Here is a 24,647-nt window from a genome sequence, read left to right as displayed (position 1 = left end):
CTCATAGAGAAGAGTGGCTGCATCTTCAACGGAGTGCAGGTGTGTGTTGTAGCCCTGGAGGCTCATAGGGCCACCTTAAGGGATGTCATGAAAATGGAACTTTGTCGTTAGGACCGGGCGGTTAATCGATTTAATCCATCGATTCGAATTTGTTGTATTTATTTTTTTGGGGAAAAAAAAAAAAAAATCGAGATTTTATCTTCCCAGGACTCTGCTAACTAATGGGCCCGTGGCACAGTACACAGGATTTGAGGGGGTTGAAAAAAAAAAGAAAAATCTGTACAACATGCCTGCGACTCACCTACGTCCCCCTGTAGTGTTTGCTACACCCAGCATGCCCGTAGAAAAACATGCACAAACATTCTATGGGCTCATCGAGTGGTCTGGGATCTTTATAATTCCTCCGGACCACCAACAGACAGCCCGTATCCACCCGTAAGGGGCAGATGTGACTAAGGCTTAAAACAAGCATTATGGGAGATCCTGACTTTTTACATGTAATCTGCGTTTACAGAAACAATCATCATGAATGACTAAACCACTCAAATACATGTGACTGTAGTGTTTACTTGCATTTAAATGGGCACCATCCAGTGAGAGTGTGAATATTCACAAACGTACCTTGCAAAAAGTCACTAGAATAGTAATCTTCATTGGATTACAGTGTAATCCCACAGGTGATCTCTGAATTATGGAGAGACCTCCCATAAAAAGTGTATGAGACAGTGATTTACAAGAAAAAAACAAACAAAAACAAAAAACACACAGAAAGAAACCAAGATGCAGAACAAAACCCCAAAAAATAAATCAGCAGGTGTTGGGGGCTTGAGGGTGGGTGGGTGGGGGGCAAATGCATATTATAAACCCTACTACTCACCCCTCTTTGTAAGCAGTCATTCAATTAATTCCTTTGTTTCAGAAAACTGCAAGAACGTTAAGCACGGATGAGTGAGGAGACAGACAACTGCAGGCAAAGCGAGACGCAGGAGTGAGTCTGAGATGAGAGAAGCTGGTAAACACAGTGACAACAAACGCCTTCAAAACCAGAGTCCCCAGTCAGGAGTCTTCCAAAAGCTGCGGGCCAAATGTCTGAGCCTGCAGATCGGGCTTACCTGGAGGCTGGACATGGCAGTGGGCGGGGTTATCAGACTCTGCTCCAGTAAAGGGTTCAGAGGGGTGTTGCCAGGGAGGTGAGTGGCTCGCCAGTAGACTTCCAGGTATTCGGCCAAGTGCTCACAGGCATCTTCCAGCTGGTTCTCATCCAAAATGACATCAAACATGTCCTGTAGGTAAACATCAGTAAAAGTCCAATTTTGGTATTCTATTTTAAAACAGACACCTTCTCAAATATGAGTGAGTTTAAGATAGAAGTGGATTTTGGGTGAGTTTTATTTTGAATAATTTAAAAGCAATAAAATAATACATAAATAATTAAACAGGAGCAGAGATCTGACACAAACACATTTTTGTCAGTGGATGCTTTTGGTGTTTTTAACATGTTCTTGTAGCATTTTTCTCACAATGGAGGACATGTATAAAGAAAATTAAACTTAAACCAGCAATTCCAATCGTTGTGATTCAGGAGCAGACAAAAAATCCTGTTTAAAAAACATTGTATTTGTGACGTAGAAACTAAAATTGGCAGACTACAAGCTATCTGCTCTGCTTCATTCTGACGCATCCACTTATAGACTAATAGATCCATGTACGTCTTTGTTTTCCTCGTCTGAGTTGGATCAACACTGTACAGCTGGATAGCTACAATATTGCTCACCTTTTTTGTTGCACTGGTAATGTTGGGTTGTGTGAGGGGCTGTAAGATAGCGGGAGAGAGTGCAAACAAATGGATGACGGGAAGTGGGGGGAGGTCTGCTCCTGGAAAACTGTCACACCCGCAACTCAGAGGGGAATTTCTAATGAACATCTCTCGCTAAGCAGAAACTATGTTCAAGAAAACGACACAGGTTTCTTGATTTTGGCTATAAACAGCATCATCAAAATGAAAAGATCGCTGGGAACACTTTTAGAATAGAAAAAAGTGAAGTTGGAGTGGGACTATAACACCGGCTGCTTTTTGGAGAACATTAAAAAAAACCATTGCTTTTGTACAGACCGTCATCAAGCCCGGCTTTCTCCACCATACTTTCCATGGAGACATTCATTCCATGAACTGGGGGCTGACAGACTCAACAGGGTCTCAGTCCCCTCCCTGAACATCTGGAGCATATTTATCATGGAAGCTTAGACGGAACAGGAACCCGTGCACTATGGAGAACATGTTAACTCACAGGAGGACACTGAGTGAGTTTGTCAGAAGCCATCATCTGCACATTCAGGTGTTTGCTCTGAGACTTGCCCCGGGACTTGATCAGCCTCTGCAGCACCTGAGACAGAAGAAGGATCAGACAGGACGGAGCGGTCTGAAGCTAGCGCTCGAGAGTGCCACGTACCTTTGGCGAGGAAACCTTAACGTAAACAATGATAGGAGCAAGGGAGGTTTTGGCGAGCTGTGCTGGGTGGTTGATGGTGTCGGCATCCAGAACCACCAACTGCAAAGTTTTGGCGAGCTCAAATATCCTCTCAATCTCACTCTGGACTTCAGCTGCTCAGAAAAAAAACAACACTTTGATGCATGCAGTCTTTCTTTGATACGTTCAAACCTATGCCGGTTTGGAGCTCACATTAAAGCAGTTACCTAGGCTAGAGCGGGTGTTGGATCGCTCCATTATGGGTCTTTTATTGAGGACAGACCTCTTTGCTAAGGAGAGGTCGGCAGTTACGTGGGTGATTGAAATTCTGTAAACAAACAGAAAAATCTCACAGAAATGTAAAAGAAATTCAATTTTTAGCAGTGTTGTTTTTGTCTCCATTTTTTCTACTGACCTTCCTTCAAATCTGTGTTTCAGAAAATCAAAAAGAGCTTTCTGCATCATATCGGTGACCTGGATGTAAAAAAAAAACATTAGAATGACCTTTTTTTCCAAGTTTAGTGTGCTTCACTGCTCATATGAAGACCATTTGTATCTTCACTCTCATTTTCAGTTGATCTAAAAACAGTTGGTAACGCTTTCTTTTACAGTACAGTACTTACAGTGTACTTAAGTGGTATTTACATGGTACTTATTGTGTAACTACTGGGTACTTTCAGGGTACTTACATGGTACTTTTTATGGAATTTACTGGGTACTTACAGTGTGTTTACATGATACTTTCTATGGGACTTTACTGGGTACTTACATGGTACTTTTTGTGTCTACTCTGTACTTGCATGGTACTTACCATGTATTTATATAGTGCTATTTGGTTCATACCTATGTGGTACATACTGTGTATTTATAATATTCTTACTGGGTATTCACATGTTGGCAAAGGTGTCTTTTGTGGTACTTACCACATGTAAGAACAAGGTAAGTACAAATAAAGTACCTTGACCTTTAGGTCTGCAGTCGCTGCATGTTTAATGATATTTACCATGAATTTACCACAGAAACTACCCCTTAAGTACACTAAAACTGTACTGTAAAAGAAAGTCAGCCCTATTTCCACTCAACTACATGGTACTTTCATTACTAAATACTGGGTATGTTCACTTGAATATTACTTGGTACTTACCCCTTAAGTACAATGAAACTGTACTGTAAAAGAAGGTCAGCCCTATTTCCACTCAACTACATGGTACTTTCAGTACTAAATACTGGGTATGTTCACTTGAATATTACTTGGTACTTACCCCTTAAGTACAATGAAACTGTACTGTAAAAGAAGGTCAGCCCTATTTCCACTCAACTACATGGTACTTTCAGTACTAAATACTGGGTATGTTCACTTGAATATTGCTTAGTACTTACCCCTTAAGTACAATGAAACTGGGCTGTAAAAGAAAGTCAGCCCTATTTCCACTCAACTACATGGTACTTTCAGTACTAAATACTGGGTATGTTCACTTGAATATTGCTTAGTACTTACCCCTTAAGTACAATAAAACTGTACTGTAAAAGAAAGTCAGCCCTATTTCCACTCTATTACTTGGTATTTTCATTACTAAATACTGGGTATGTTCACTTGAATATTGCTTAGTACTTACCCCTTGAGTACAATGAAACTGGGCTGTAAAAGAAAGTCAGCCCTATTTCCACTCAACTACATGGTAATTTCAGTAGTAAATGCTGGGTATGTTCACGTATTACCTTCCCGTACAGTGTACATACACACTTGGTCTTCTGACCTTACCAAATGAGACAATGTTAACTTGTTGGTAAAGGTCAAATAACTGCATTGTAAAAACATATTCCTACTTCTTGTAACATGAGGCAAATTTAAAGAGAAACAAGACAGCAGTGAAAACAACAATCTTTAATATGATACACTTCTGCAGCATACAAAGTGTCATCACAATGAAATATGTTTTAAGTACAAAACAGTGCAATGGAGCATTCCAAAAAACACATTATTGGCCTGAGGGTCGTGCTTTTTGTCCGACAGAATTCTTTCAGCAGAGTTTGGTAACGGTGCAGGACTTCTTCAGGGGTTGTAACTGCAAGAAAAATCAAAATAAAAGCTCAACTGAACCTAAAAAGCATTACGACTTTGATGAAGTACAAAATGTATTTTACTTATTTAATTATTTCTGTATTGAGTTTGATAAATCCCTGAATTCCTTATTGCTTTGACTGCAATGCTTGAAATTAATCAATTATCCTCATTTATAAACATGATAATAAATTATTCAAAACTTGACTTTTTTAAAATATTGTTCTAAATATGAACTTGTTTTAATATAAAATGTCAGGAAAATATGTAAAACAACAATGCTAAATATTTACTTTTAATACTAAAATCCCCCCGAGTGTGTGTTTTGGTTAAATAGATCGGGGCGAGCAAAGGTGCAAATTCCCAGCGCACTTGAATGCCGCATGACAACCACCATGGTAAACGTGCATTAATCCGGAGAGCCTCGAGGCGCGTGAAAGTTTGAAGTTCTCTTCATTTAGCAGGTAAGCCAGTGTTTTTGTTTTAGTAAATATTGGATAAATTACATGTAAATATTTAAACTGATCAAACTTTATAAAGAAGCTAATTTCGTGATTTCAGCTGCTCTCTCTCTCTGTGTTTGAAACGTGACGTAAGAGCATGTCTGCTACTGCAATAATTCAGTTATTTCATGTATAAATTTTCAAAGTTTGTAATGAAAATCTACAAACATTGTTGTTACTTACCAGGAGAGGGGCACCTAAACAAGCACGTCGCCTAAATGATAAAGTCTGTTGTTCTGTGCACGTTTGACTGAGCTCACGTCTTTCTGGGAAAATCAAAGAAAGGCGTTTATTTAAAATAATGATGACGTACTTCCGTTTTTTTACCGCTTCAGATCAGCTATGGTGAAGAAGACATCCCAGACGAATCCGTGAAGCCACAGGAGAGTAAGCAAAGTAAGTTAAATCCACCAAGTGGACATATTATTTACAATAATGAAGAGTTTAACTGCATTTTCCCCATTTTCTTTTCTTTCTTTGTTTTATTTTATTTTTATTTATTTATTTATTTTCAAATATGATAGAGACAATACCACCCAACAGTGAAGGTAACTGTTTGAAAATTTAAAACATATTTTTGAGTAACTGTGTTGACTTTGAAATTGCCTATTTATTTATTTTTTTCCTTTTCTTTTACACTGCCATGTTTTTCATGCTAATGCAAATTAGGTGCGAATAATATTTATAAAAAAGAAATACACACAGCAATTGCCAATTAAAACATTACTAAGACATTCTTTGTCTAAACAAATTAGATTTTTTATGGCAATTTTGATTTTTTTCTTTGATTTCTTTTTTGTTGTTTTTGTTTATGTAACTAAAATATAAAGTTGTGAATGATTTATCATGTTTTTATACCATGGTCCGGTTGAATACTCGATTCTGATTGGCTGCTGGGTACGCGTTAAAACCTGATAACCGCACGGTGAAAAAAGAAGTTCCGGTCGGCTAGCTTAAATGATTTGTATCACTGCGCCGGCTTCTGTAAAACAACCTTTTGCTTCATCATCGGGGCAAAAACAAGCGGTAAGCGATTAACTTTCCCTCTGAATTGATGCTTTATTCAACCCATCGGGACGATCAGCATATATATATCGCCGAATCTTAACTGCAGCGGTGGTGCTGCGCGACGCGGACTATATGTCACGTAACATATAGTCCGCTATTTATGAGAAAAGTGATACAAATCGAAAAAAAAAACCAAGAATTAAGGACTAAAACCTGGTTAATATGTATTGCTTTTGTAAGTGACCATGGTATAAGCGGGTTAATGGCCTTCGAAGTGTGCGGTTACTACTTTCGCGTCGGACGGTTCAGGCTTCCACGGCGTGCGTTAAAAAGTAGTAACCGCACACTTCGTCGGCCATTAACCCTTACATAAATGAGGATAATAGATTAATTTCAAGCATTGCAGTCAAAGCGATAAAAAATGCACAGAGATTTATCAAACTCATTACAGAAATGATTAAATAAGTAAATATATTTTGTACTTCATCAAAGTCGTAATGCTTTTTAGGTTCAGTTGAGCTTTTATTTTGATTTTTCTTGCAGTTACAACCCCTGAAGAAGTCCTGCACCGTTACCAAACTCTGCTGAAAGAATTCTGACGGACAAAAAGCACGACCCTCAGGCCAATAATGTGTTTTTTGGAATGCTCCATTGCACTGTTTTGTACTTAAAACATATTTCATTGTGATGACACTTTGTATGCTGCAGAAGTGTATCATATTAAAGATTGTTGTTTTCACTGCTGTCTTGTTTCTCTTTAAATTTGCCTCATGTTACAAGAAGTAGGAATATGTTTTTACAATGCAGTTATTTGACCTTTACCAACAAGTTAACATTGTCTCATTTGGTAAGGTCAGAAGACCAAGTGTGTATGTACACTGTACGGGAAGGTAATACGTGAACATACCCAGCATTTACTACTGAAAGTACCATGTAATAGAGTGGAAATAGGGCTGACTTTCTTTTACAGCCCAGTTTCATTGTACTTAAGGGGTAAGTACCAAGTAATATTCAAGTGAACATACCCAGTATTTAGTAATGAAAATACCAAGTAATAGAGTGGAAATAGGGCTGACTTTCTTTTACAGTACAGTTTTATTGTACTTAAGGGGTAAGTACCAAGTAATATTCAAGTGAACATACCCAGTATTTAGTACTGAAAGTACCATGTAGTTGAGTGGAAATAGGGCTGACTTTCTTTTACAGTACAGTTTTAGTGTACTTAAGGGGTAGTTTCTGTGGTAAATTCATGGTAAATACCATGAAACATGCAGCGAGTGCAGACCTAAAGGTCAAGGTACTTTATTTGTACTTACCTTGTTCTTACATGTGGTAAGTACCATAAAAGACACCTTTGCCAACATGTGAATACCCAGTAAGAATATTATAAATACACAGTATGTACCACATAGGTATGAACCAAATAGCACTACAGAGTAGACACAAAAAGTACCATGTAAGTACCCAGTAAAGTCCCATAGAAAGTACCATGTAAACACACTGTAAGTACCCAGTAAATTCCATAAAAAGTACCATGTAAGTACCCTGAAAGTACCCAGTAGTTACACAATAAGTACCATGTAAATACCACTTAAGTACACTGTAAGTAATGTACTGTAAAAGAAAGCGTTACCAAACAGTTTTTTTCTTTTTCTTTACATTTGACTGGGCATTGGGTGAGTGGGATACAACCTAGAAAGGCCCAGTATAAACAGTTGAGAGCAAAGTTCTGGACCTGAATCACACTGGAAGTTCAGACCGTGTTTGCTGCTGCCCCCTACTGGAGTTGTGGACTTACTGTCCAGGTTAATGCTAAAAAAACACAAGGACAAGCCTCTTTCCTTCTTTCCTTCTTCACTGCTGGTGTCTGGGTTTAGTGTTTGGTATATAGATTTCCTTCCTTAAAAATGTAGCCCTTTTTTTTTTGGCAGGAAGTGTCTGGATACATTTTCTGGTTTTCAATTGTTTGTGTCCGAGGCTTAAATGTGTAGCTTGCTTGTTCGTGTTTATTGAATGTAACTGAATGGCAAATCCAGAATAGCGGTAATCTGAAACTAAAGAAAGTGGATTAAGTACCTCTTTGTGTTCTAATTTGGTCTCCTAAACAAGAAGCTACAGTCACACCAAGAGGAAAGATCTGACTCTATAAAAGACCTCTCATTTGATTTGAGAAATACCCTGGGAGATAAAATATTCAGATTAAGGTTGTAGATTTTAGGAACAATCTACTAACTGGACATTTATGCAAAATAAGCTAGCTTCATGTTTGTCAGAACTATATGCTCTTTGTTGGCCAAACGGATGTTTAGTAACTTTGTCTAAAGAGAAACATTATTTATATTTGGAACTTTTTCTTTGTTCTCTCTGACATTCCTCTGCAGACATTTTCACTTTATGTTGACATAAATTCATGACAGTCATTTTCTTTATCACTATGAAAATCCCAAATACTCACAATGTTCAGTAACAACTTTCCGAAATCATAATTGATCTGGATGAGTTTAGCACTTACTAATCTACAACAAAAGTCTTTAGTGTTTCTAACGAGTTTGAATACAGTAACCCCTCAGAGTGAATGAAGCATCTGTGCTGTCAGCAGGAGGCGTCAGAAGGAGATGCTGACCTCGTATCCCTTCAGAGAAGGCCCCACGAGGACCACCGGCCTCATGGAGGGCACCACGTCATAAGGAGGGACATGCTCCTGCAAGAAACAGACAGAGAACAAAAGGGGAGAAGATGAAGAGTTGATAACACAGAGAAAAGGTTATTCCACAGTTAAGTTTTACTTGATAGTACATTTTGGGTTTTTTCATTTATGATTTTATAAAGAAAGATAATTCCTTGAACAACTTTAGATGCAAAGAGTAAAATTTTATAATGTATAATTTGTTTTTTATAATGTATAATTTGTTTTTCTTTACATAAAGATATAAATTAATCTTTGCTTCACTTTTTTGTGAAAAAAAATATAAATATTTATAAAGAACATTTTGTATTAGAAAATCTTGTATAGTTAAAAAGTAGAGACCTACCTGTTTTTGCTTCTGTTTGGCTTGTGAAAACAAACAGAAACAGTAAATGAGTGCAGAAAAGGCAGCAACAATGTGGCATTTTGCAGGAGTGAAGAAGTTTGCAATACTTACATTCACCTGCAGATGGCGGTGTGGTCCTCCAGCTCCCTGTCACCATGTCGCCTAAACTGGAGGAGTTTCCTCCAGTCTTCCTGCAACGGCATTGTCACGCTGAATTACCAGCCTTCTAAAGGGAATATGAACCCTTTAAGAAGCCTCATGCACCAGAATGCATTTTCCTACCTTTGTTTCTGCTCCTGTTTGAGTCTCATGGCTTCCAGTCGCAGAGGGCTGGGGATGAAGGCGATGTCTGCTCCTTCTTTCACTAACCGACCAATCCACCAGTCATTGTTGTACTTCTGTAGAACCCAGCGAAAGCAAGGTGTGACGCAGGTTTCTCCTAAATACTGCACAGTAATGCAGTGCACTGTCATGGCTGCTCACTTCTTTGATGTGCAGGAAGTCTTTGGCATCAAAGTTGACTGCAGCTCCTTGGACGGGACAGTCCTCATCCAGCGCTCCACAGTAACTCACATTTGTCTTGACCGCAAATGCTACAGGTTTGGACTACGGTAACAACAAAACCAACACATTCTTGAAGGAAAAGAGGTATAGACACTGCTATCTGGAAAAATACTTAAAACAAAGGCGCATTTATTGCAAATTCTTTTTCTTTCTGACAAAATAGCTGGACTCCGCCTTAGAGAAGCCCAACACAAACCGCCCAACAAGCTGTGCTTGGTTGCAGACTGGATAATAATTGATGTTTATTTAAAAAAAAAACAAGTGAGAAACAGCAGATAATCTATAGAATTTTACACAAGTGGGTCCTTGTTCAGTCCATTTTGGAACTTCACGATAGAAGCTAAAAAAATCTGTCTAAACAGCAGATCATGATAAATATAGACATTAGTTTTTGTATAATTTTCAACATTAACATTTAATTTAACATTTTTAACATAACATTTTGTTTTTTGCGGGCATTTTAAGGTTATTTCATTGAAGTTCCCATCAATAAATGTTATTTTTTTCCCGTTATACTTTCTCGTCAAACTCAAACCTTCAGGCTGACAATGACCATGCACATGTCCTCCTACATTCACGCTTCTACAAGCGTTCATCATGAAGAGTGAAGTATATTGCATGTTTTGGCTGGTGAATCCCATCAAACTGCATGGAATACCTTAGCTCTGTCGAGCTGTTGTTGTGCCTGGCGTTCGGCTTCGCGCCGATACGCCTCGCGGTCCTCCTCGGCTGACAGGTCTGAATCCGACGGTCTACTGGTATACGAATCAGCCGACCCCTGCAAAAAAACAGAGCTGTCATCGTTTTTTCATGTTCTTGCTAAGATATCTTCTATTACCTCCCCCTAAAAGCATGATTACTTCGCTGTAATAAACTGAGATCCCAGTGAGCTTTCATGTGTTGTTTTTGCTCTGCAGGTGTGAGTGCAAATTTGTGTCTCACATTCATGCGCGGACCCACCAAACAATGTGTTCCTCTCACACACCAGCCATCTTCTGACAAACCAAATATAGCACAAAGGAGCCAACTGCTTCCTCCTCTCTCCTGCTTGGCCCCAATCCATTCCAGCGTCCCCCACAGTGCAGCACATATACATCCTTTCTTCCCCCACTTTTTCCTCCAAGGACATCTTCTCATTAGCAAAATACATGCTGGTTATCCATTTTCAATGTAAGCAGTTTAGGGACACGGCCCATGGGATGCAACGGACGTTGAGCCAAAAGACAAAGCAAAGCCGTCACACTGTGTGACCTGTCATCACTTCCACACATGTCTGATGCTTGTAGATTAGTGCTGGTATTCAATCAGAGAAGTAAGTGAAGGGGGCATTAACTGGCACTAGGACTAATTTGTTATGATTTGATCAGTCCGTAGAAAAAAAAAAAAAAGATCTCTGGAAATTGAAAATCTATATTACAATTAATCATCGTTGCTGCAGCCTGTGTATAATGTGTTGTAAGTTAATGAAAAGACACAAAAAAAAGTCTGCAACCATATTGCTGATTTCCACAGAGAAAAGACCAAAAAGACAACATCATGAAGGCTCTGTGGAGGCAGCAGGAGTATGTTATGAGCGTCTGACAAGTCTCCTTTATTTGGCGCCCACCTGATTTTTCTGAGAGGAAAACGATGCCGCGGAAACCAAACCAAGTCGGGTAAGAACATCATGAGAAAAAAAAAAGAGATGGAAAGAATCTGCTGCTGAAGAAAAAGAAAGATGGGAAATGGTCAGTTAATCTCACAATATGTTGTAAACAAACCAAAATCTTCACTACCATAACCACAATACTTTTTTGTGCTTCTACAGTACAACAGCTTGGTCCTGGTCATCCATCTTGCAAGCGTACACCAACAGATCCTCGGGAGAACCAATTAACATCAGCACAAGTTCAGGCACCAAACCCAAAAAGAAAGGCCTAAATACCAAAAACAACAACCTCCTTTCATCCCTCCCCCTGCAACTCAGAAAGCGTGCATGCAACACCAGAAAAATGCTCAGCGACTGCACCGATACAAGCAAACACCTCTCCTCGTTTCTTTTTCCGGTGTGGCATTGGCGTTAGATAACCATATCTGATTTCTAGCACTCAGAATCTCTGCGGGGCAACACTGCACCAGCGCCGGCGGAGAGGAGGGTGAGGCGGAACAGGCGGAAAGAGGAGAGGGGAGGGGAAAGATCAGATGAGGGAACAACTGACACGATACACAGGGAGCGCTGTTTATAAGAAACTGATGGATGGTTGGCGAGAAGAAAGAAGCGAGTCTTCCTTCAGCGGGAGATGAAAATAGACCAGAAAAAATAAAGAAGTGGCATGATGATGATGGCTTTAGACTAATAGGAGAAACGAGGGAGGAAAAGGACAATAGTCCCATCATGCAGACATACACGGACAGACAGAGTTGCATACCTGGCTGATTAAAAGAACAACGCTGGAGTCGGAGAAAGACATGAATGTGAATTTTCTTACAGCAGTGGCTTTCCTGTGTGCGCTGGGAAAGCTCATAAGGACTAACAGACATGAAAGCAGAATAAACGTGGTGGTGGGTGCAGATCTATTTTGTTATTTTAGAAAATGTGACGCCACAGGTCTTTGCCTGTATGCTCACACATCTGTGTTTCGAGACAGAAAGCAGAAGGTTAAATCTAACTTTTTCTTTGCTTCTGTGGTTTTTTTTTCTTACTTACTGCAACACCGTTGGCCTCAACTCCTCAGAGAGGGACTGAGGAAGAAGTGTGTCATCCAGCTGGTTATGTCCTAGCGAGGGAAAGCTTCCTACTGTATGCGACACAACTATCATTTGATTAAAGATAACTGATTATTCTTTTTGACAGATATATTGAATCCAACATTTATTTAATATATAACTACTTGCTTGGTTTACCATTAATTTGATACTAAGACGACCTTTTATTTGAAGGTTTTTAGTCCATGTCATGGTACTCAGGGAAATTGTTATTGTTAAACAGCTAAATGTTCATTTATATTTAGGTGGATGGATAGTGTTAGTTTCCCTCTAGTAAATGGTAAATGGCGTATACTTATATAGCGCCTTTCTTCCTACAAGGACAAAGTGCTTTACAGTCACAGACCCATTCACCCAGTCACACACATGTGGCGGCTCTGCTGCCAAACACAGGCGCCCGCCTACCACCAGAGGCAAGGTGGGGTTCAGTGTCTTGCCCAAGGACACTTCCACTCATGGGCGTGCAAAGCGGGAATCGAACCTGCAATCTTACGATCATGGGTCGACCGCCCTACCGCTGCACCACGGCCGCCCGTCTTGTGCTTTGGTTTCAGGGTTTTCATTTGCTTTGTTCTTTGCAGGTTAGCTGTGCCTTCTCCTAGATGCCCTGTCCCCCTTGGTTCTCTTGGAAATGGTCACAGCTGCCTGCAGTTATCTCATTTGTTCTCATTATTTAAGGCGGTATCTTTTGTATGTTAATTGTCAGAGCATCCTTTGTATTGGTCTATTTTGCTATTAAACCTTTTAAATGATCTGGACTTGTTCGAGTCTTCCTGCTCCTGGGTTTATCTCTACCGTAACAGATGGTAGAGAACCAGCATCAACAGAGCTTCAAAACCTCTACTCCTAGAGCTAAATGATAAATTGCTGACAAAGAAGTGATTTTCTGAACCACTTGGAGAAAAACAGCTTATAAATGTGTGTAATACTAGTTACTTCTTTCTCATTTTTCTAGGTGACGTCCTTAGCCCCCTCTCCCATTTTTGTCCAGACAGTGAACAGGACTATCCTGAGGAAAATCACTTGTCACTAAAGCTACGTTCCCACCGCCCTCTGCAATGTGCGTTCAAGCAACCATTTCCAATGAAAAGTCTATGTAAACAGTCGTATAAGCGTGTTCGAGCTTCCACATTCAAACAAACACAAGTTTCTATGACTCTTCATTGAAAACTTTGACCAATCAGGGACTTGGATTTGGTATTCAACTCATGGAAGTGCCAACCGTTTGAAAATTGATCAGTAAGGAAAAATGATTAATTGCGGTTTGTGCCCGGCTGGAACTATAGGACACCAAGTCCTTAATTTATTGGAATAGAGCTGTGATAGAAAAAGCCTGGAACAAGAATTGCGATATTAGCAATGCTTCAACATTTTGCACCAAGCTTCTTCCTACTGTAGGTGACGGGCATGCACTAGTATTGGGTAGCAACAGTCCAGTGTAATCATCATATGCTTGATGTGCGTTCAAGAATGCGCTTTTAGCATAAACTTGAACGTGCATCGCATGCACAGAGTGGACTTTACTGAATTGAGCAATACATTTGTGTGACGTTTGTTTGGTTTATTTTAAATACAAGCCTAAGCTGTTTTTGATGCACTGGACTTTATATTCTATATTTATATTTGTTTTGTTTTTAGTCTCTAAGAAAAGCGTTTTTCTGAGTTTCTATTGTTGGGATTGAAATTCACAAACATGCTACATCTGGAGCAAACTCTTCAACGCTTGAGGTTCTGCTGCAGTTGGAATGAAAATGACCATCTTTTTTCTTTTAGATAAAGTTCCATAAAGTTCTTCACAGTTTTCTTAGGTGAAGGGGATGTCCACTTTGGCAATCCATGGATTCAAAATTATTTCTTGAGCCTTTGGGCTTCTTTTGTTTTCCAGTTGATGATAACTTCATCTGTAGACATCAGTCTACATCAGTATAAGATCAGAGACATTCCAAGTTTGACATCATAACTTTTACAAAGGAAACCTCTGTAAAGTTTTATGTAATTCACATCTTTGACAGGAAAAGAACCAAAAATCACTGCAGATGCTGAGATGCTTTGTCATATCTAGGTCACAAAACAACAATGTTAATGCAGAAGGAAGAACAGTAAAGAGTTCATTCTGTTGGACATTTTACAGCTGTGCTGACAGTCATGCAGGTTTTACCACAACATTTTAATTCGTTTGAGGTCTAATTTTTGATTGAATGGCTTAAAAAACAAATTTTCGTGGTTCCTCTTAATAGATAGGTACGTGTGTTTCAAATTTTCCAGATTCATATCAAGCTTTATCTGACAATCTTTAGGTCTTAAACGTACATCTAAAAAGCCCCAGCACTTTGGAGTCATTTTGTTTGGATATCCACCATTTTTAATCCTTAAACTTGTTATTCATGAATCTTTCTTGAAGTTATGCACTACACTTCATCATATTTGCCAATATTTTACCATCCTTTATACATTACCTGCCCAAGATAATTGCTAATGTCTTACCTTATTGACATAACTTGAAAACCCGTCTAAAGAGGCAGTTTTTAAATGGAGGTCAGCAAATAAGTTAATAAAAATGTTTTACCAAAGGCTGATATTCATTATCTACAACATACTTCTTTAAATCCTACAGAAGCAGTAAGAGACTTTTTTAAAATGTTTTTGTAAGTGGTTAAAACATGATTTGTCATTTGGTTGTATTTGTCTATCACCATCTTTTTAAGTTTTTTTGTGTTTGAATGTTCATGTTTAACTGGTATAACATTTCTGTATATATTTTAGATGGTTCTCATGAATGTGACTCTTTCATGGAATAGTGGAAAAACCAACAAACTCAAAATATTACGGCTGTGGATCGTTACTTAGGTGGCGTCTGATTCTATTCACAAATGAAGATTAACGATATACAGATTAAACTACAATTCTTACTATTTTATATACTATCTTTGAATGGTTGCTATATGTATTTTTTTTACAGGAAATATTAAAATATGCATTTTAACAACATCATTTATACCTTTATTTAGAACAGCGGATTAGAATTAAATAAACATTAGAGATAAAAACAAAGATTTTAAAAAGAAAGAAAAGGCATAACATAAATCTCACTGCTGCTTTGTATCATGTGACAACAAACCCAGATAAAATTATCAAGTTTTTCCATCCTCAAAGTTTTGCTGACTACATTTCCAATGACAGATGAGAGTGATGTATATCTGGGGAAAAAAAGAGGGAGAGAGAAAGGGTAGGGTAAGGGGGGTGAGCGAGTGATGAAAATTACAAGAAGATGTTAAATTAGGACACAGCAACACCTAAATAAAAATGACTTTATAAAATGCTTGCAACTGGCGAGTGTCAATTTCGTATATTTCGTATATTGCAATAGACTAAGTATTCTAGGCTAGAAAAGGGTAGATCGTGATTTATATCGTTATCGTTTTATCCCCAAGCCCTCTGGCATTCACAATGACACATAATTTATCACACAAGTTTTGTAAAATTCTTAATTTCATATTCATTATAATTTCTTTTCAATTGTCAACTATATTTACAACAAAATTGGTTCTGCAGAGCTGATATCGGTAAATAAAACTTTCTTCATTTTTTTTCAACACATTTTCTTCAACACTTGATTGCTGTACAGTGTTCCCTCCTTTTTCTCAGAAGTTACGCACCAAAACTAACTCACGATAGGTGAAATCTGCGAAGTAAGATTATAGATATTTTATAGGGTTGTAACAATTAATTTCAACGTTTTGATTCAAATCATAAATAGTGGTCAACAATACCACTTCATAGTGGATATTGGTTCATTTTGACGGAGTCGATTCTATTCGATTCACTGATCTAAAATCGATCCAGGATATATTTCGCTAAACACTTCAACCAGTGTGACTCAGAGCTAGATATCTGGGGATGGGCGATATATCAGTAACAGTATAGGCATTGGCCGATATTTGCAATTTTTTTAAGTTTATCGGTATCTGTCCGATATTAAAAAATCTACTGATATTCTTCTGACTGTTTTCAGAAACATTTTCTTTTTTAAATGTTTTCTTGTTCCTAATAGATTGGGAAACTTCTGTTTACAGTCATAGTCAGTAATTGACTGTTTTCAGGTAAATGTTATTTTTGATAGGGATACATGTTGTTCCTAATAGATCCCTGGCAATGGGGAGCTTATGGTGAATGCTGTATGTTAAAAAGGTCAAGTACAATGTGATTGCAAAGTTGTGCATTTCTAATACAGAAACTAAAAGGAAATCTAAACTTTGTGTTACTGTTGACGCTTAAGTATTGGTATTGGAAAATATCGGCTATCGGCCACAGTTGCAGGGGAAATTCGGTTATCTGTATCGGCTGGAATTTTTTTTATCATCCCATCTCTACTGGGTACTGAACAGTGCAGGTCGATTTTTCCAGATTCCTTGTATTTAAATCTTCAAGATACCAGTAATCAAATTTAAATTAAATATATCTACAAACAAACAAGTAAACGAGAATTAATGAAAAATCCAATCACATTTTAGTTCCATCAAGTTCAGCCCACTGTTGTTTTTCCACATCAAAATAATAAAATGGAACATTATTATAACATTCTACTACACTGTATTGTCACAGGTCTTTGCTAAATTCAAACTGTTTCCACACATTGGACTGGAATGATGGCCTGATCACTTTTGATGTCATCTCATGTGTGTTGTCTACTATAATGCACTTGGTCGTTTTTCCGTTATAGTAAAATAAAACTACCATATCTCAATCGCAGTAGTGTTTTCCAATAAAAATTTTATGATTCATTTATTTCTGAATCAATTTTATAAGTTGATTCGATTCAGTTTGGTTAATAACTTGCCTCAGACAGATCCATTTGGTTGGACAAATCGATTCATCATTTTATCGTTACACCCCTAATGTTTTAAGGCTGTAAAACCCCTCACTTTAAACCCTCATCTAAGACAAGACTTGCTCTTTTGTTTAAACTCTCAAAGTTCAAACCTTCATAGAAAAATAAGCCCAACTGTAGTGAATAAAAAACAAAGATCTCAATCAAAGATTTTTGAGAAGATTTGGCAAGCTGAACGCATTCTGTTCAAGAATAGGTATGGAGGTCATTGATTGACAATGGTCTACAGCAGGGGTCGGGAACCTTTTTGGCCAAGAGAGCCATAAACGCCACATATTTTGAAATGTAATTTCGAAAGAGCCATACAATAATGTAGTGTCCCTTTCCCACACTGAGGCACGGAGACTTAACCTCTTTTAAGGTTCTTTATTCGGGTTACTGCAGACCGCGACAAACGCCGAACAATTAATTCAGCAACTCCTGAATCTCTCCCGCCGAGACGAGAGCGCGTCTCCCAACTTTATATTCCCCTGCTCCCGCTGCAGCCCCTCCCCTTTCCCTTATTCGGCCCATAGCTGAACCCCATTGGTCCAAACTACCTAACAACAGGCTGAGCGACAGAACTGAGAGCCAATCAGCTCTCTGCTTGATGCGGTCAATGAACTCCAGAACTTTTAACGCGGCCCAACAGCCATCCAACTCAGTCCGCGACAATATGTTTAAAACTAAAATACAAGTGAATGTGTGCATTTGATGTAATTTCAACCTTTTTAAAGTACAATAAGTCTGTGGATTCTTTTTAATAACATTGTTATGCTGTTTCTAATAAATGATGAGTATTTCTCGTGGTAGTTTTGCTGATGGTCTAGTCTGGTTTACGTGGTGAGTTTCTGCTTCATGCAGGCGTTGAGACTTTAAACGTGATCTTAGGTTGGTATGAATGTTTTGTAGATGTGAGACAGACTGCTCACATGCGGACCTGGAGCCAAACACACACTCACACGCCGCAGTGACTGACGGGCAGCGGGTTTTACGTTTTTACAATCCCTGCGCGATTCACCTGCTGCCTGTCCCCACAACACCTCAGCCCCACCCCCCTGCTTTCTCCCTCACACATCCCGTCCCCGCAACTGCGCGCTCTTTCTCAGAGACGGGAGCGCGCAGTTTTAGGCACGGCAATTCACAGGTTTCCGGGTGGTACAAACTCTGTGAATTAATAGACAATTTTAAACTTATACTAGTGCTGGCGCAGATTTGTCTCTCTAAGCACCGCTACTACTGCGCGCCTCTGCCATCGCATCGCGCACGAGAAGGACTGGTCTAATGAAGAAAAAAAATTTGAATTAAAGATTTGTCTGCGAGCCACATGATGTAGGGACGTTACTAAAATTTTAAAGTTAACTGGATTTACCTAATTCTTATGTCATTGGAAAGGCCTTAAAGAGAGCTTTCCAATGACATAAAGATCATCCAGATAGCTCAAAGAATGAGAAAGTTATGCCACTTTAAGTGAGCAAATTTTGTCCGAAAATTCTGCCCCAGATAAACAGCAAAATTGTACAATTCGTGTGACCAAAAACAAGGATGAGAGGCTTCAAAGTGTCATAACTTTCTCATTCTTTGTCCGATTCAAGAAAGGGAGGCATCATTACAAAGCTAGTGAAAAGAGCTACAAGAAGGAAACAGCAAATCTTCTGTCAAATCTATATTTATTTCCAAATGATCGCATAAACATAACTTTTCTTCTATTATTGAGATGTAGATGGATGAGACAATTTAAATTTATCAGAAACTGATGGGGCCTCAGGTGAAGGCTGAGCTGAGGTGTGGCAAGTAAATTCTTGGTCACACACATCATGAAAATGCTGCTTATCACTTTCACGTGTGAAATGTGGGTATTTTCTTATTGTTTTTTTCAGCAAATAATTAATCTGCCATGGTTTCACTACGACATTTGATCCTAAGATCTTGGATATTTCCTGGATGGTCTGCGTAACTTTACGCTTTTGCTGGAAGAAAATGTTTAGCACATGCCCATTCCTCAATGGTGGAGCATCTGGGATGTTGCCATATTTCTCAGCAATGAATTCAACCATTGCCCCAGGTTTCTTTGGAGGCATGCTGAAAAAATCTGAAAGCACAGAAAAGATAAAATATTAATAACCAAGTGGCAGATCCAATTTTACACAGAAATCAAACGAGAAAGCATGATGAATTAAGTAAAAAAAACTAAAAAAAAAAAAAGTTAGGTCTAAAGAAATGTAAAAATTATAAAAATAAGTATAAAAATATATAATATTTCTAAAGTTCTTGTTTAGTGTTATTTAAAAAAAAAAGACTATACAACGTTTTACTGGCATTTACTCAGTTACATTTGCTCCTGTATGATTGTAAACAATGGTAGAAGCAAATCGCCTTGCTAGAACCGACCACGTGACCACGAGGCTCCAATCTAAACCTCTGTGAAAGCCTAAAAACAATCTACTTAAATCTCAGTAATCCAACGTTAAAATAAGATTTAACTGTTGTTAATTCGTAGAAAAAAGTCTTAAAAGTCATTTAGAGCTAATTTTACACGACGATTATAGAAAATAACAGAATTACGAAAGAGTATTGTGAGCCCTTTAAACAAAGGATTTTCCATCATGGCGGAGGCGGCGGACATTCACAACGCGGACTTGCGGTCTTAAAAAAGGTATTTGCTCGTTTGAATTTTGTCATGAAATTTGCAGGAGATGAAGAAAACACATATACAAATAGTCTCATGGCAAAATTATGATTCGACACACTCACCTTAAAATCTGCAAAGTGGTTTTTGACGACCGAAGTTTTTGCCGAATAAATTTCGGTGAATACCGCACGGTCAAAAAAAAAATGGAATGGAATTGAAACGACAAATATGTCGAGTAAGTTTTTAAAAAATTTGCCCAACTTTAGACGACCTCTCGAGAAAGTTATGTTCGTTCGAACAGAGAGTGGTTCTGCAGCTCATGCGTAGTCACGCCCGCTGTGTTTGGCAGAAAGAGTTCCGCCGGAAGCGCTGCTCAGCGCGCGTGCCTACCACATGTGACCATCAAAAGAGCCATATATGGCTCGCGAGCCTTAGGTTCCCGACCCCTGGTCTACAGCCAATCTGGATGCAGAATATGCGCTGTAAAAAAAGAAAAACATGCAAAACTGCACGAAAAAAAAAGCCGAACAGTAAGATGGCGATTGACGAAAAGCATATATTGAGGGAACACTGTACTTTGAAGACAGGTGACACTGACGTACATTTCATCATTTTTCTGCAATGTTGGAGCGGTACATACATTGCCCAAAGTGAATTTTTACTATACTTTGCATTAATTATAAAAATTGTGAATCAGTAATCTGGGACATCACAAATATTTGTACTTGACTGTTCGTGGATCGTGGACATCCAAATATTCTGATATGCGTTACAGCTTTACTAAATATACAGTAATATTGGAGAGGCTGGGACACCCAAAACACCAAATTTCCAAGCCACAGAAAAGCGAAAATCAAGCAGACTTTATACTTTATTTAAATTTTTCTATCAACAGCTGTATTAACGAAATAAACTGCTCTATGATAGAAGTGGTAAAAAAAATCCAGAGTGCTGCATACCAAATCAATCAGCCATAAGACTTAGCAAAACAGAGAAAAGAACCTCAAAGCTGTGGTGACCACAGTAAATTAGCTGAAAGAATGAAGAGGAAAAAAAGCACCGGAAAGAGGAGATCAGGTGAAGGCTGAAGAAAAAAAAAAAAGAGAAAAGATGTGATGGAAACAATGCAGACTGGAGTGAAAGAAAAACAGATGATGGGGAAAAAACCAGATCCCAGGAGTCTTTTGCACTTACTCGGTTAATGAAGTGATGGTCCTGCCCCAATCCTCTGTCTTTATACTACATGCCGTATGCAGACTGCACTGTCCCGTCCCCTAATAAAGGGACAACCTGCACTGGAGGCACCGGCAGCATCTTCTCCTTTACTCTTCCCATCACAACAGCAGCATTTGCGTCACTCGCTAACCCCCCTCACCCCACCCTTTCTTTCTTTCTTTCTTTTTTTATTTACATCACTCTCATTTGTTCAACCCTGGCAGTCCAATTCACCAGCACAGAGGAAACTGTTGTTATATCATGCACCCCTCCCTTTAAGATGTTTCTTGTTCCACAGCCTCATGTTCTACATAGAACACCATAGATCCATACTGTATCCTGCTGCAGAAATGAGTCATACTCCACTGCTCCTCCATCGTCACCCCACCCCTATCACAGCCAAGAAGGGATCTGCTCTGTTTGTGATTTTAACTCCCTCTGCATAAAACACTTTGTCACATCACCAGTGGGAGCAGGAGGGGGCGGGGGGTGTGGAGGGAATGATTGAATAAAAAAGGTGGTGTTCGATGAACCCACTCCTCTCCACCCGGCCTAAGGCCTTTGAAATGAGCAGAATAAATATTTTATTCTTTTGGAATCTGAAGAATTTCAGTTTTTCTTCCCCACCAATCAGGATAACAAATGGTCCTTCTGAAGACGCCAGCTCAGCTTTTTCCCTTTTTCAATACCCCCTTAAAGATAGAAGAAATCTGATTTTTATGGTTTTTAAAGCTTTTAAAAATGTCAGTGCTGTTGTTAATCAACTCAGGAAAATATGTCTTTTTTTTTAGATTCACAATTATGAAAGATGTCCATTTAAAAAAAATGATAAAACAGCACAGATAATACTGAAAGGCTTTTTTAAAATAATCTAATTAATTTAAATAAAATTAAATCAGAATTAATCTTGGAATAGTATGTTTTGATTTTTCCCAATAACCTTCTTAAAACAACAGAAAATTATATCATATACTAAAATAATAACAATAATAAAACAAAAAGCTGTAGTTGAGAAATGTTGATTATTCCTTTAAAAAGACTGTTACTTGAAATCAGCATTATAAATAATAATAAATAAACATTAGTATTATTAAATGTTGTCACAATATCCATTGCCATACATTTTAGACTTTTTGATTATTGTCCAGACTAAAATCTCCATGTAATAAAATTAAATCTACACCAAACATACTGTCATCAATTACAGACAACATAATCAACAAATTTAGATTCACATTTAACGTACAACAATTAGGTTTAGGATCCATGTTTAGCCATAAATATTGTTTTACATTTTTTATGCAGTATTTAAAACACATAACACTCTGTTTTTAGATCTACATTTTAGGTAACAATTAACTTTTACATTTTGAATTTTAATTTGGAATTTAAATGTAGATTTCGTGTTGGTTGAAAATTTATATTTTGCATTTTCCAACTTACACATTTAAAATTTAGGTTTGGAATTAAACTGACTTCTCTAAGATAAAAAAGCCACAAAGTTGGCAAACATAGGATTAATTGGATGAAACTGTAAACTTTAGTGTTTGATATGTCGTCAATTTTCAGACACAACAAACAATGTCTGCGTCTTTCAGTGCAATCCAATTGAAAGGTTTTCTACAAACCAAAATTCAGGATAAAACTTTATTATGTAATCTTGTATTCTAACTGTACACTAATGCAAAAACATTAATTTTATTCCATTTATTATAAATATTTGCAAAAAGTTTCCTACTAAAATAATTGACACTGGAATGAAATGAGGAAACAAAAAGTTGAATTTCACTGAATGTGTTTTGAGGATTTTTTAGGGCTTGTGTCCAATCAGGGTGACATGCTGAGTCCAGATCTAAATGAATTACAGCTCACAGTTAAAAATAGACCAACGCAATAAAGTGGACCTTAGACGAGACAACAATGCCATCTAGCTGCGTATCTGACATCTTGCTTGCAGCTTCCCTGCAAAACAACACATCTGTGTTGTTTTCTGGGACGTCGTTTCTGCAGAGCGGCAGGAGTTCATTAAAGTTGTGGGTGGGACCGTTGCTGTGGAGTAACCCCGCCCCTCTTCCCGTTCTCATTGTAGAGAGCTCAGCGCAAGGAGCTTGTGGCCCACCCAGAATATTTTCTTCATCAAAAATAAACTCTTTTTCAAACAGCATTTTTTTTGTCTGCTCCCGATTCACAACAATTTGAATAAAAAAATAATTAGAAAGGGAACTTTAAGCTTAATTTTCTTTCTATATGTCCTCCATTATTAGAAACATGCCACCAGAACATGCTGAAAACACATTTTTCAGTGTTCACACCCACAGGCATAGGGCATCCTCTTACTAAACACCCAATAGGTCTGTTGTCGGTTTCTAAGGAGACCAAAAATCAGAAAAGCTGTATTGAAATATAGATACAAAAAAATGTAGAAGTAATTTATTTAAACATGTAGATGCTTACCAACTGTATAGGAAAAAAAGCAGGACTAATATCAGGGACGTACCATCATGTGATGTATACGAACAGTAAACAAACATTTGTCCACTGATCTGTGCAATAAATGCAATTTCTTTATGATTTCATTTCAATCGTTTTTATAACTAACTTGGCTTACATCATAATGAGAGATGAGGCAGCAACAAGCTCTGTCTCAGGTTAGATGGTGAAATCCTTTGCAAACTGGGCTGAGTACTGTCTTCTCATAACTTAGTATTTGCTTCCAATACGATGCTTTAATAAGTGTTTTCATATATTGTAAACCTTTTTATCATATGTCCTCAGATCTGACATAAAGCTGCATTGAAAAGACAGAAGGCAAAGCAGGCAGTAGCTCTGCTGCAAGTGTAGCGTGCGCACGTGAGCTCACATTTGCTCGTTGGGGGTTGCTAATAAAGTTCAATAGGAATCAGTTACTTTGTTTTGCTCTGACTGCGAAAATGTGGGATGAGTTTCTCAAAATTGGACTTTCAATTAAAACTTGAAGACCAATAAAAGCTTCAAAGAAGAAGACAATAGGTTTCAAAACGCTTCTCAAACTAAAACAAAATAAAGACGAGTTGTACACCAAAAATCTGAGATTTTTGTATAGAAGGAGGGATTTTTTGGGAGCCATATTGCACCACTATACATTTCACATTCTTCATTAGCTCAACATGCACATGATATGTGTATAAAAAGAATGCTAATGTTCATTCATTTTCTTAACCGCTTTTCCCTTTCGGGGTCACGGGGCTGCCGGAGCCTATCCCGGCCACTTGTGGGCGAAGGCAGGGGACACCCTGGACAGGTCGCCAGTCTGTCGCAGCGTAGAATGTCCGCAAACACACACCCATTCACTCTCACACTCACACCTATGGACAATTTAGAATTGCCAATTAACCTATAAAGCATGCTTTTGGACGGTGGGAGGAAGCCAAAGACCCCGGAGAGAACCCACGCTTGAACGGGGAGAACATGCAAACTCCAAAGAGAAAGGTCCCCCGTTGATGTAGTTTTTCACATCCCCCAGCCGGGACCTGAACCGGAGACCTTCTTGCTGTGAGGCAAGAGCGCTAACC

The 24,647-nt window shown here is 38.3% G+C and overlaps 1 protein-coding gene and 3 long non-coding RNA genes across 8 annotated transcripts in view; 1 reads left to right on the top strand and 3 right to left on the bottom strand.

Annotated features, from left to right (window-relative positions):
* Positions 1-24,647, bottom strand: part of cacnb3a (calcium channel, voltage-dependent, beta 3a) — a 32,209-nt gene that overhangs the window by 4,609 nt on the left and 2,953 nt on the right. For 2 of the 5 annotated variants that reach the window (XM_078950399.1, XM_078950398.1), the window contains exons 3-14: positions 10,296-10,415; positions 9,557-9,679; positions 9,356-9,471; positions 9,185-9,264; positions 9,074-9,093; positions 8,665-8,742; positions 2,884-2,942; positions 2,696-2,796; positions 2,451-2,602; positions 2,289-2,384; positions 1,775-1,813; positions 1,113-1,283 (exon numbers count right to left, since the gene is read on the bottom strand). In XM_078950399.1, the coding sequence (XP_078806525.1) occupies positions 1,113-1,283; positions 1,775-1,813; positions 2,289-2,384; positions 2,451-2,602; positions 2,696-2,796; positions 2,884-2,942; positions 8,665-8,742; positions 9,074-9,093; positions 9,185-9,264; positions 9,356-9,471; positions 9,557-9,679; positions 10,296-10,415 (1,155 nt within the window). Of the gene's footprint in view, positions 1-877; positions 924-1,112; positions 1,284-1,774; positions 1,814-2,288; positions 2,385-2,450; positions 2,603-2,695; positions 2,797-2,883; positions 2,943-8,664; positions 8,743-9,073; positions 9,094-9,184; positions 9,265-9,355; positions 9,472-9,556; positions 9,680-10,295; positions 10,416-24,647 lie in introns of all 5 variants that reach the window. The other 3 variants (XM_020704349.3, XM_004070810.5, XM_078950400.1) reach the window with 2 other exon arrangements.
* On the bottom strand, positions 4,339-5,343 carry LOC144994082 (uncharacterized). The gene is made up of 2 exons (XR_013657471.1): positions 5,217-5,343; positions 4,339-4,534 (listed from the first exon to the last, which is right to left on the bottom strand). It is a non-coding gene; the product is annotated as an uncharacterized LOC144994082 (long non-coding RNA).
* Positions 4,877-6,780, top strand: LOC144994081 (uncharacterized). Its single transcript, XR_013657470.1, has 3 exons — positions 4,877-4,994; positions 5,369-5,429; positions 6,585-6,780. It is a non-coding gene; the product is annotated as an uncharacterized LOC144994081 (long non-coding RNA).
* On the bottom strand, positions 18,903-20,286 carry LOC111947695 (uncharacterized). The gene is made up of 2 exons (XR_002873588.2): positions 20,004-20,286; positions 18,903-19,341 (listed from the first exon to the last, which is right to left on the bottom strand). It is a non-coding gene; the product is annotated as an uncharacterized LOC111947695 (long non-coding RNA).

This window comes from Oryzias latipes, chromosome 7 (genome assembly GCF_053564925.1).
Source record: "Oryzias latipes strain Hd-rR chromosome 7, Olatipes_Hd-rR_3.1".
Lineage (NCBI taxonomy): Eukaryota > Metazoa > Chordata > Actinopteri > Beloniformes > Adrianichthyidae > Oryzias > Oryzias latipes.
Note: the sequence above shows the minus strand (reverse complement) of the source record. Positions and strands in the feature narration are given on the sequence as shown.